This window comes from Corvus brachyrhynchos, unplaced genomic scaffold (genome assembly GCF_000691975.1).
Source record: "Corvus brachyrhynchos isolate BGI_N302 unplaced genomic scaffold, ASM69197v1 scaffold10, whole genome shotgun sequence".
Lineage (NCBI taxonomy): Eukaryota > Metazoa > Chordata > Aves > Passeriformes > Corvidae > Corvus > Corvus brachyrhynchos.
Window position 1 is genome coordinate 3,781,322 of NW_008236180.1, and position 13,040 is coordinate 3,794,361.

General features: G+C 43.6%; 1 protein-coding gene across 1 annotated transcript; it reads right to left on the reverse strand.

Annotated features, from left to right (window-relative positions):
- Nucleotides 1–1,247: 1,247 nt before the first annotated feature.
- On the reverse strand, nt 1,248–13,034 carry ARFRP1 (ADP ribosylation factor related protein 1). Its single transcript, XM_008634374.1, has 8 exons — nt 13,019–13,034; nt 11,886–11,985; nt 11,417–11,504; nt 10,859–10,941; nt 10,150–10,231; nt 9,917–9,987; nt 3,691–3,791; nt 1,248–2,188 (listed from the first exon to the last, which is right to left on the reverse strand). Exons 2-8 carry the CDS (start codon nt 11,976–11,978, stop codon nt 2,101–2,103), a joined length of 606 nt encoding a protein of 201 aa, XP_008632596.1. The 5' UTR covers nt 11,979–11,985; nt 13,019–13,034; the 3' UTR covers nt 1,248–2,100.
- Between the last annotated feature and the right edge of the window lie 6 nt (nt 13,035–13,040).

The following is a 13,040-nucleotide window of genomic DNA, read 5'->3' on the forward strand; positions in this document are numbered from 1 at the left end:
CTGCTGGGATACTGCTCTGGTAGCTCCCTTTGAATTAGTGTGAACTTCATGCTGCTGGTTTCAGAGAAATCCTCCCTGATTTGTTGTGGCCAGAGCATGCTCATACATACCTATCTCAGCTTGGGCATGTCTCTGGGGAAAGGACTCTGCACGCCTGAGAACTTGGAATGCTGAAGTCAAAATATTTGCTTTAAGACCCCCTGCTGATATGGGCCGCAAAACAGTCTAGAAGCTTTTCTTTGTGTCTAGAAGCTGTTTTTTCCTTTCTGGTCTCCCACAGCAAAGAAAGAGCAAGAGATCTGAGAATAGTATGTGAAAATCTTGGAAAACCCCTTGTGTCCCAAAGAACAGACATTTCAAGCTACTTGACTCTCAGCAAGGTACTTTTTTCATTAGTTGCTGTTTCCCATCTTCAGTTTAACTGTCAACACCAACTCTGCCAACCAAAACAGCCAGAGTCACAAAGTCACCTTGAAAACACTCAGGCTTTCCAAGTGTTTTCCAAGAGCCCAATGAGAGAGATGCTCCCAATAATTAACGGCCAATGGCCATTGGTTCTCCAAAACTTTAGTACTCTTGAAAATCTCAGCCCAACATCACATGCAGCACGCAGAAAAAGTGCCATTTCCTGCAGTGGGTGAGTGATTTCCAAGGGATCCTCCACATTCACAGAGCACACAAGAAAAATGACTGGGTCACTAAGTCTGAAGGAGCCTTACTTCTCTTATTGAGAAGCAAGATTCTGCTCTTCAGTTTGCAATTATTTCCACTAACTTCATGAGCTTAGTGACACAGCCCAGCTGCTCTTGTGCTTTGACCCAAATGTGAGTGAATGAATGATGCTCTCTCTCAAAAAACACCTGCAATGAGTTGCACGCAGAAAATCTGGCAGAAAGTTCTTTGATCCCAACAGCCTTTAAACAAATATTGCTAACTGGCTCAAGTACAGTGCAATTAATGGCCCCTTAATTATGTCAGCAAACAGCACAGAACCTTCGCCAGTGCCAGAAGTAAATAAAACAGAGGAGGAGCCACACCCATTGCCAAACCACCATGAAATTCACGTAAAAACTCATATTCAGGGAAATGATAGTGATATATCAGCATCACTCAGCTAGCTGAGTAGGCAATGTAAGAACTGAGCACTGTCTTTTGAGTGCTGCCTTTCTGTTTTTTCTTACATTTCAAAGAAAACCTACGGGCTAAGTACTGCTATTCCCAAACACCACTTGTTTCAGCCAGGGAAGTTCAAATAAGTAGGAAGCTTTATTGCATACTGATTTCTCCCTGCCTAGAGGTTTTTTTCAGTTTAGAAAGATCACAGAGAGGGCCTTGATTCAGTCCAGTTACAGAAGATCCCAATCACTCTTAGGATTAAAGAGAATGCACAGAGACTGGCAGTCAGAGCAAGGCAGTGCTTCTGGAATCCGTGTCCTGGTAGAAATATCCATTTCAACCAGCGCAGTTGGATTTGATCAGGTCTTTTCCAACCTTAACAATTCCATGACCCTATAACCACTGTGCAGTTGCTGTTTTCCACATCTGCTTTTACCACAGGTCAAAGTTATGAATCAACACCCCAACTGAAAATCAAGTTCTAATCAATGCTGTCTCTCCCCACTACACAAACAGCAGCATAACAGGGCCAGTAACACCCTGCAGGAACACGGGGCTGGAGCAGCAAGGGATCTTCTCAGTTAGGAGGGACAGCCGTTCCCCAGGCTGCTCCTCCCCTTCCACATTCACCTACACATTTCCTTCAGGTGCTCCTTCATGTCACCGGCCTCCAGCCTGTTAGACTAACAAATCAGGAATCACAAAGTAAGATAGTAGAAAATTAAGTCCTTTGCATCGGCAACAATGTGTAGGTTGCTACATAGGATGCTCTCAGGCCAAAGACAATACTTAATGTAAGAGATTCCCACCCCCCACCCAGTTGGAATCCTTGGCTCAAGTTTTTTTTAGACACAGAAAGAGAATATTTGTCTCCAAACTTAGGAAAGAATCAGGTGTAATAGGAATCCAGTGGATCACCTTCTTTAAAGGGAACACAAAAGTGTGTGGAAAGAGGCTGTCCATTCCTTGACTGGCTCGGAATTCCTACGTGATGTCCTTCTTTCTTGGGGGCCGGTGGATGTTCCTCACCACGCACTTCACCATCCACTCAATTCCTTCGTTCACCCCTTTGCTAAGGAAGTAAGGCAAGCAGAAAAGGTTTTAAAATAAACCAACAACAAGAAGCAACCAAGAACAGAAACATGGATCATACAGGCCTTAACTGAGCCCTTACATGAGGAAGGTAAGGGCTCTACCTACCCCAGTTATTTGTTGGCATTTCTGTGACATTTCTTGTGCAGGCAAACAACAGGAATCTGATTTCTTTTAGCTCAGCAATATATACCTCCATCCTTTATTTTTCTGATGTCTGTAAAAGTCTACACCCAACTTAGTCACCAACTCTGTGGAAATCTTGGGATGAACAAGCATCAAACACACCTGACAGCTGGCTTGAGGTTATTTTGCCACAAACCTCACACTAGTTGTATAAGATCTTGCAATCCTGGTTCCAGCCTTCTGTAACCATCTGTGCTGGGGCTGCCAAGCAAGTCACCACCAGCTCCCTAGCCATGACTTCCAGGAGTTATTTATTCTTTTAGTGCAAGCACAAACCAGAATTTTGAAAGGAAATTCCACACAGATCAAAACTAGAAATGTTTGTACAAAAAAACACAGCTGAAAAGGCTGTTTTTCATAAGGTTATTATCTAATACTTCTCTTCCAGTCAGTGCTTGAACATTGTTGTGGTCATTCATCTGCTTAATGGTATGTGATTTGTAGCAATGCAGACAACAGATATTTTTCCACAGTTCAAGTAGTTTTTGTTATCCTTTGCAGTAGCTTGTATGATAACACAGATTTCTTGCTAAATTTATAAAAGAAAAAAATTCAAAGCTCTGGATTCAGCCCAGGCAGTAATTCAGCCAGGAGTGTTTCTCTATCTGGAACAAAACTTTTGACTTATACCAAGTATCACTTTTCACTTAAAGAACTGAAAGTACAAAGAAGCAAAGTACTGCAAGACTTGATATGCAGTAATGATGCCAAGATATCAAGAATCCAGTGGGTTGGTCAAGTTCGTGGCATGCAGCTGCATAAGCCCCAATTAGGGTCTGTTTTAGTCATCGAATTTTAAACCACAGGCATTCCCATGTAAGAGGGCTCTTGGGGACTGTTATATCATCCCCATCACACAGCTCATCTGCACGCCAAAGAATATGAAAGTAGAAGCATAGTTACAGCAGCAACAGTGAAGCACCACCCATTTCTCTGGCAGAGGCATCAACAGCTGCATTTTCAACTGCATTCTAACCTAAAAGCCAGGAGCTGCAGCAAACCAGCACCTTCAAGGATTACTGTGCAAGGAGAAGGGATGATACAGGACAATAAATACGCCTCCAAGTCCAGCTGCTCTCAGCCAGAAGTACACTTGCACTGTGTTTCACAGGCAGGATTTACAGAGGAAGTTATTGAGCTGGGGCAAGTCCAAGGTTCTTGAACGAGTGTCTGTCAGTGCTGGAAGGAAGCACAGCTCCCTTTCAAGGCTTAATAAATCCTGTAGTGCTGCTCTGTGTGTGACACCCCACAGCTGCTCAGTCAATCAATTCTGAGTCTACCCCTTCTCATACTCACCCAGTAAGGGCCGAGCAGGCTTGTGTCAGGCAGTCTCTCTTACCAATTTTGTTAATGCAGTCACTAAATGCTGTCTTGATGTCAGGAATTGACAGACAAGTCTGCAAAGGGAACCAAAGAAGAGCTTGTTTGTGCTACAAGACATGGTGACCTTCTTCCACAATGAATCCTACCATGTCTGCAGTCGTGCTTCAGTCAGGATGGCAATGCTGTGAGGTTAAACCCCCTCACCCACCAACACAGCAAATTCACCTCTTTGCATTCTAAAGAAATGAACATATTCTTTTTTCACCAAAGAGAGTGCTGTTTGCTGACAGTACACACACACTGCCTCACCTAGCTGAGCCTTAATTTGTACACTTCTAAGCAAACAGACCTGAAAATGAGCACAACCTGCCCCCTCGAAGGATATCCCTTCCAAGCTGCTCAACTGTCACACACAGCTTGTATTTACCAGGACACTACAAGAGCTTTTCTATTGACAAAGCCTATTGAAACAGGGTCCCTGCCACATGCCCAGCTGACGCTTTGCCAGCACCCTGGGCACTCTCACAAAACAGCCTGTGATTTTTCCTGTTCTCAGCACATTCCTTGGCATTACAGCCATGCCCCACCAGCACTCATCTGTCTGCATTCAGAGAAAACACTGGCAGCACTGATTGCAGCACGTTTTCTGATGCCTGATGTCACTGTGCTCTTGACCCCCAGCAGGTCTTAAACTTCTGCGAAGCTGCCAGGAGGCTGCTGGGAACACCACCACAAATCAAGAACCCTCAATAAACCAGTGGATTACTTTCCTGACACATAACATGGTGTCACCATAAAAATCTTACTTTTAAAGCTACAACAAAAGCAAACTTGCCCAACTAAAGTCTGGACTTGCACCTCTCTGACCACTCAGTGCTCACTTTTTCCTAGGAAGCCTTGGACAAGCCATTTAAGCACTTCAGCTGGCCAAAAGGCCACCCTTCCTCCTCTCTGCAAAGACATTTTGGACCTTCAACAATGCTCAGTTATGTGTTTTGAACCTTCAGTGAGGCCCACATAAGTGTTTTGGACAAATGTTTACACAAATGCCAAACTGGACCCTTATGAGTCCTGAGGATTGGACAAGCGGACGTAAACTCTGAGAGACAGAAATATGAAAATTAATGTTACCAGCCATCCATTCGCAAAACACTGATTCTAGAGAAATTAAATACAGAAAATTTTTGTGGACAATAGAAGTAAGCAGGTTTCATTGTTTAAAAATAGGAAGGGATCTTAAGAAATGGCTTGTAAGGTGTTTAACAACACCCAATTCACCCAGTGCCCTTGACTCCATTAGCTGTACAACTTTTGATGACTGTACTTTCTTATGACCGAAGTTGCATTTTAAACTTGCCCTTTCAATCAGTGACCTAGCAACCATATCCAAAAATGTTATTGACATCATTCCACCAAAGTCTCAACAATTTAGTTAAGGATTTTTGACAAACATGCAGTTCATACAGATGAGCTGTCAGCCACAGGACAAATAGTTAATTAAAAAAACCAACAACAATTACTAACTTTAGAGGGAGTCAGACTGGACTTGAGAGCAGGAATTCATACTGGTAGGTCTGGAAGATGGGCCAGAGATTACAGCCAACCAACCATTCTCTACTGGTTTGTAAAAGCTGCTCCCTTAGCCTTGTACAGTGTCAAAGGCAGGTCCAAATGCTTCCTGGTTTAACCCAAAGCTCTGGACAAGTCAATTACCCAACAACTGGGAAGGAGAAAGAGCTGCATGTCAGTAATTTGAGCTATTTTTCATGTCTTTGTTTTTTTCAGTCAATGAGACCTTGCAGCAGGATGGTTAAATTTCAAGGCAGCTGAAAATGAGCAAATGCTTCTTGAAATATACTTTAAGCCCCTTACAGTTTAATATCATTGTCTAATGATATACTTCTGAGTATATCCATTTATTCTTCTTGAGTCTACCCTTTCCTTCTCCTTTCCTGAATGATGATGCATTTTAAAATAAATCAGATAAAGTGTTCAAGGTACAAAGTAACAACAGAGAGCACAGTCATGCTGTCCGTGATTCCTTAACATCTACTTGCACAGGTAGCAAAGCAATCAGGCAATGAACTTCCCAACACCACCAGCAGACCAGGACACCTGCACATACCCAGCAGCACAGAGAACCCACATCCTTCACCTTGCCCATCCCTGAACCCTTAAGAGTCCACTTTTCCCAGTGCAGCTTACAATTACAGCCATTTTTATCTCCCGGCATAAACCATTGTCATAACTTCCCTTTCCCACCTTCTGGTAGAGCCATGGTCTGCTCCACCTTCCACAGAGCTGCCCAGCCACAGCTCTCCATGGAAATCTGCATCAGAAAGAGTTTTGCTTCTGAGGAGATTTTGCACCATTCAAATTGTCACAGCAGGATGTCACTGCACCACCAATCCTGTTTTGAGGAAAATCATTTTCCCCTTGGGATGAAGTAGAGCAGCACAGCAGAGGGGGTAACACCAAACTATCAATGCCTTGATTTAGTGTTCCAGGGAAAGCCCCCAGTGGGAATCTCATGTGACAGCAGAGGATGAGGCAGATTATCCATCACTTCAGCAAGGGGCACCTGAGCTTCGCATGCTCAGGGAAAATGTCAGCTGTGGCTTCCAAGTTCCCCTTCGCCCCAGCACATTACAAAGTATTTGTTTACAGATGTCTTTTGTTTCTCAGCTGCAAACACATAACCTAAGGGCAAGGAAGGGAAGCTGGATCTGTGATCACATCAACAGTGCACCATTGCAACAACACAATCCACAGTGACCTTTCAGGAATGATGGTATCTCTCAGCCAGTTCACAGGAACCTCACACACAACACATGACGAACCAGATTTCCATCTCAGCTTCCCCAAAATAACACACTGCAAAACATCTTTTGATGAAGGCTCCTCCAGGCATAATCCATCCAAGACTGAACCAAATTCCTCCTAGGAAGGGTTCAGAATAGCATTACCCAAATTAAGACTCAGCAATGGCACACCTAAAAATCTATCAAGCAGCAAGACAAGTTTAGCCAAAAAAAGGTTGAATTGTAGAGTTTTTATCCATTCACCAAATCCAGTGCAGCAGACAATGCTGCTGCCTGGTCTCCAGTCAGGATAAAACTGGAAACATGGATAAAACCTCAAGTAGAGGCTCTTCAGCCATCTCAAGAGTAATCAACCATCAGAATGGAACTAAAAGAGAAACAACAGCAAGGTGGATTGCCTAAATAAAATTATTTCACAGAAAGTCTGACTCACCTGACCTACGCTGCGGGCTACCCTTTTTATGAGTTTGTTTTAAATGAAAACTTAAGCTTGTTTAAATTTAAACAAGGAATAGTATAGCCTCAATTTAAACCAGCTAATTTAAATTAAAACTAATTTTACAGGGAAGCTGTGGTAGGTCTTCAGCTGGAAAGTGGAATGGCTTTCATGAAGAAGGTCTGTTTTCTAACAGCTGTGTGGAAATGAGTATCTGCTACTCACTATGACTCCTCGCATTTTCCAAAGGCATAAGGAGGCTTTTCAACGTTCTGGAGACTTCAAATTAAATTTCCAAAATTTCTCTTTAGATGAGGATGGCAAAACTTCCTCCCAGACATGGGACATCATTCAACACCCAGTAATTTTCAGATTGTTAAATTTCAAATGCTGTTTTTGACAGGTCATGTTTTTCCAGTATTTTGAATAGTGTTCCATAATGAACCATTCTATCCTCAAACTGTGACAGTTCATTGTAAAGCTTAGAAATGTATACCTTGTGCAAACCTTTCAACAGCTGCATTCACATCGAAACAGCAAATATCAATTCTTATTTTGCAGTTTTTTCTGCAATAAGCCATGTTTTCAAAAGTGGCATTCTGAGTTGAAAGGGAGTTCACAGGAATTAGTAGATATTAGGTATTTTATTTCACCTTCAAAGCAATAGTTCCTTTAAAAACCCAAACAAACTCCTTCCTCCAACACACGTTTGACTCGGATTTTTAATTAATTATGAAATAATCCAGTTTTGAAAAAAAAAACTGAACACAGAGCATTCTCCTGATACAATAAAATATCACATTCAGTACTGTGAGAATATTAGAATTGGTGTTTTGCGGTCAGTGACGTACTTCATCCCCTGGAACGACCAAATACTGCTCGTGCTTGGCAGTGCTGAGAGGACACAGTGTACCTTGGGGTTCACAGCAGAATTCTTAACACTTTATGCAATTTCAGGTTGCATCAGCACTTTTGTTATCTTAATAACAGAATGTAAACTTAAAAACGAAACAAACAAACTATGCCAGACGTACTATTTCTGATGTATTTAATCATGAGCCTTCTGCTGGCCTCTATAGACATCATCATCAAGAATTATCCTTCATCTCCAAATACCAGCAAGGTTAAGATACCACTTATCCTCCCTTACTGTGGTTCAGGATAGAGGGATGCTGGTGAGAATTCCCTACTACAGTTTTATTTCTGGAGATCCAGAGCAGAAAAATGTCTGTCAGTGCTAATTATCAGTTATTCCAGAGATCTTCCATTCTGCTAAATCAGAGGAAGAGAAACAGGCTACTGAGTTTTCTCAGCCTTAAGTGAACCTCAGTGATTACTGAAAATAAGCTATAATCCCCTTAGTGATTTGTTAACAGCAGTGATGTCTCTTTGCTGGGTTCATAACTAAGATCATTCTGCAGGAGTGGACCTCTAAATATCCAATTTAGGTATTTCTTACAAATAGAAAGTGGGTTTGGCTTTGCTAATCTCTTTGTTGCAGCTCTGCAACTGCATGAAGGCACTAAGTCTGTGGGCTGGTCTCAGAGCCTCCAGAGGGGGCAAGAAGTCAGATTTTCTTTTGAAAGCCTGTTCCAAATACCTCTTTCTGGTCATTTAAAGATGTCCACTTGTTCAATTATTTGTCTTTAGTCTGGCTAGAGTGTCAGAAGAGCCAGTGTCTGCAGCCTGTAACAAAGTATGTATATACAGTCACAAGGGAAACTGGAACAGCTTTCCAGGTCACTGCTTGGAACATTCTCAACAGGTCAAGGCTAGAGTGCAGGCTGCTCCCTACAGAAGAGCTGTGGTGTTGCATGGAATATGAGAGTCAGTACTCTGGTTTCCACAGGAAAAAGACAGACCATTTCCCCACATTCCAGAGACCACAGCAAAGTCAGGACCATAAATCAGGAGTTCTGTCTTGATCTCTTGCTTTTACATGGAACTACATTTCTCTTATTTCTAAGACTAGATAATCTAGATCAAACAAAAACCAGTCTGTGTTGTACTTATGAGATGTAACCGATCCTCCTTGAGAGCCAAGTGATTTCAATGGAAGTCTCAAGTACTTCCCACAAGTGCAATCACTCGGACAAGTGTAAAGTCCAGTGGAAGAACCTGAGAAGTATTGGCATACTTTGGAACAGACACTGATCCCAGCTGCCAGGGCTGGTGCTCTAAATCCTACTGGAAGCCTCTGGCTCCATCTAGAGACGATCACTGGAGCTGCAGTCCTGGAATTCCAGGTACATTGCAGGGGAAAGGAGGAAAACATGAAAAACACCACGATCACCTTAGGCACTCTCTTCTCTTTTTTCCATGCTGGGGCAGATAAGGATGGTCCAGGATGTGTCACCTAAACACTGCACCACCCACGAACTGTCAAACCCAAACCAAGAGCTTTACAGTTCTGAATATGCCGGAAAAAATTCATATTATATTACCAGAAAAGAGAGTTCCTTGCCATTCACTGCTGTCACTGATGGAATGCTCTACAACAAACAAAGAGTTTTATTGAACAGATCTTATCCAGTTATGGGGAAAGGATGACTTCCTCCTTCACATATATCTGTTGTGCTATTCCTGGGTTTTAAACAGCATCATAAACAAAGCGCACTAAACATTTTTTTTCTGAATAAACAGGAAAAAACAGTATCAATACACCCAGTCACGGTACAAGAAAGACCCACCATAGCTATGCAGTTTGCTCTGTTTACATAAAGAGTTCAAAACTATGTGCCTGTAAGAAGCTCATTCATGGCACTGGAAAAGGGTTGGAACAGAAAGGAAAAAAATCCACAACTAAATTCAAAGCAATTACTCCAAGTGATGAGACAGTGCCATAGGATCAGCTCAGGAATGTGGAACAAATTTAACATGAATGCAGAGTTCACCTTTCCAAGGCTTATTTGCTCATGTATGTAAATCTGCCATATTTTACCTCTACATCCTGCTTGTTGGCCAACACCAGAATGGGAACCCCTTCCAGAGCTTCGCTGGTAATCATCTTCTCTACAAAGGACAGAAACAAAACCAGGTTTAGCCAGTTCTGGAAGTTGCACAAATGCCTGGCACAGATTATCTGGACACAGGGATGAAGCCAGAGGCTCTTTCTTGCATTACAGTCTCATTTGATACAACCTTTCAGGTCTATTTTGTTCACACTGTACTTACCAAAAGCTCTTTTGGACTCAGAGAGCCTCTCCTCATCAGTGGAGTCAATAACATAGATCACCCCATGAGATTCAGCATAGTACTGGAAGGAGAACACAGATATTGGTGTCAATCCACTAGGATCACTTGTTCCTCTTCATGATTTTATCTTAATTTGGTACATTTTTGGTACATGTGGAGGAGATCAACCAGTTAGAGCCAGCTGTATTCACAGTGTGCCTGGAGAGAATGCAGGCACACAGCATGGTGTGTTCTGTTTGCAGGCCTGATCAACACACCAGATTGAAAAACCTCACCTGTGTCTCCCCAAAGCTTATCTCTATGGCACAACCCCAGATCTGGGTTGGTAATTGCTGTCTGTAACCAATAATGCAAATATTAAGCACAGAAATAGTGGAATCTCTGGCAAATTGTTAGTGCTAACTACTGGGGTTATCAATAAGCCTGTGTGATTACCAAATGATTGTAGTGGTTCAGTTCTAAGAGACAAAACCACTTCTAACAGAAATCATGGAATCACAGAATGGTTTGTGTTGGAAACAGCCAATCAAGTCATTCCAACCCCCTGCCATGAGCAGGGACACCTTCCACTACATCAGGCTGATCAGAGCTCCATCCACCCTGGCTTTGAACACTTCCATGAATGGGGCAGCCACAGCTTCTCTGGGCAAATTGTACACATCAAATTAAACAAAACCACATCTCTAACCTTGTCCCAAAGTGACTGCAGTTCCTCCTGCCCGCCAAGATCCCAGAACATCAGCCGAGTTTTGCCAACATCAATAGTTCCAACTGGAGGGAAGAAGGAAAGAAGAATCCAGTTAAAACTAGAGGTGCTGTAAAGCACAGACACATGCACACCCCACTCAGAAATCTGGGCTGGGACAAGCTTGTAGGGGAACAAATCACAGGTCACACAAGTGACTACTTGCAACAACAGAGCAAAACCTGCACAGAGTGATCACAGATCTAGAGCAGTATCAGTGCAAATAATTCCAGAATTGGGCCAAGGAATGAACTGCAGGGAAATACAGTTTGAGGACAGCACTGAAATAGGATACCTGGGGGTCTAATACTTCAAGAGTTTTTCCTCCTAAGATAAGAAAGCCTATTTTATTATCTACAAAAAGACCTGGGCAGTTGGGGGACACAATCTCTGCTTCCAGGAACTATTCTGCCCTTCTGAATTCTTAAATATTTCAAACAAAAGACAGCTGTTGTCTAACTGCACAGGAAAGCTGAAAAAATTCCACGTGGATTTACTTACTGTTTAAGCCTACAGTAGTTGTGATTTTGGACAAACTCATCCCTTTGTAGTTCTTGTTAAATCGGGTTTTAGTTTGTTCAAGGAAGGTCTGAAAAGGAATAAGACAAAGTATTTACTGTCAAACATTTTACTGGCTGGGGTAATCCTACCCCAAGCCTGCCTTTTCATTTCTGCACAATCCTGCTAGAGCAGATACTGCCCTACCTAATTTTGGACAAACTCCTCTTCCTGCTCCCTATTTTAGCAAGGAAATAAGGGATCATAAGCGATTATGGGATTACCAAAGCCTCAGCCACATCCCTGAAAACTTGTGGTAATTTAAGTAACGGGGAAAAGTTGATTGTTTGGTGTGACATCACTAAAATAACTCAGGACAGAGCTGAAGAAGATCGACCCTTGTTGGAAGATTTATCCCTGGAGAATGTTTAGGATTGCGTGTGCCCTCCATGGGGTGATAAACAGCACTTACAGTTTTACCAGCATTGTCCAAACCCAGGATCAGGACACAGTACTCATCCCTCTGGAATATGTATTTATAGAGCCCTGACAGCAGCGTATACATCCTGCTCCTGCAACAAATGCAAATAATTAACATCATTAACAAACAGGTCATTCCCAAAAGCCTCTCATGCCACAGCGCAAGTTTTTCCCAACGCCAGATAAATAAATGATGTTACTCTTTTATCAGGAACTCTCATAATTAGGCAATCCCAGGGAAAATCACAGAGCCAAGAGAGATCATGAAAACAGCTCAAGATCAAATCCGGGGTTTAAAGGGGAGCTGAGGAAGGGCTTGAACACCTCTTGCAGTACATGTAACACCCACAGAAAATGAAGCGAACTTCATACAAATACAAAGAACAGGTATTTTGAGCAAGAATCTACAGAAGCTCACACCTGGGGTTTTTGGTGCTGAATTTGCACACACAAAGCAGATCAGCTTTGCTGGGATGCAGGAAGCACTGGCACCAAGTGCTGCAGCTGACTCACACGCCATTGCAACAACTCTTCTGTTCAAACACAGATAAAGGGAACCTCAAGGCAGAGCCTTTGAGAGGCAGCTGCCTTAAGCGTGCTTAAACAACCACTTTGAAGTCAAACACCATTACCTAAAGGGAAATAAAAGTGTTCCAAAGCAGAAATCGGGGGGTTCACGGTAAGGGAGGACAGGGCACCTAAGGGTAGGGGCTCCAATCCCACAGGTACCGGGGCGACCCTTTGCCTCCAGCTGTGCGAGAGCGGGGGGCTCCTGCCGTCCCCGGGGGAGCAGCCGGGCCACCGGCTGGGGGGAAGCCCGGCCCGCTCCTCTTTCGGGACAGCGACTGATGCCGGGCGCGCCCGACCGCCGGCCTGCTCCTCCTCGACCCGGGAGATCCTCCCGGACACGGGAAATCCTTCCACATCCAAAAGATCCGGCCCTTTCCTTCCCTTTCACAGCCAGTGACGGGTGAAGGGGAACACCGGCCCTACCGCCATTTCCCCCTGACGGCCCAGCGTCACGTCCCGGCCCAGCGCCACGTCCCGGCCCAGAAGGCCGCCCCAAGCTCCCGAGAGCAGCGGGCGAGGAAAAGAGCCCCGAGCCCGAGGCCCGCGGCCCCTCACCTGGTCCTGGTGCCGGTGTCAG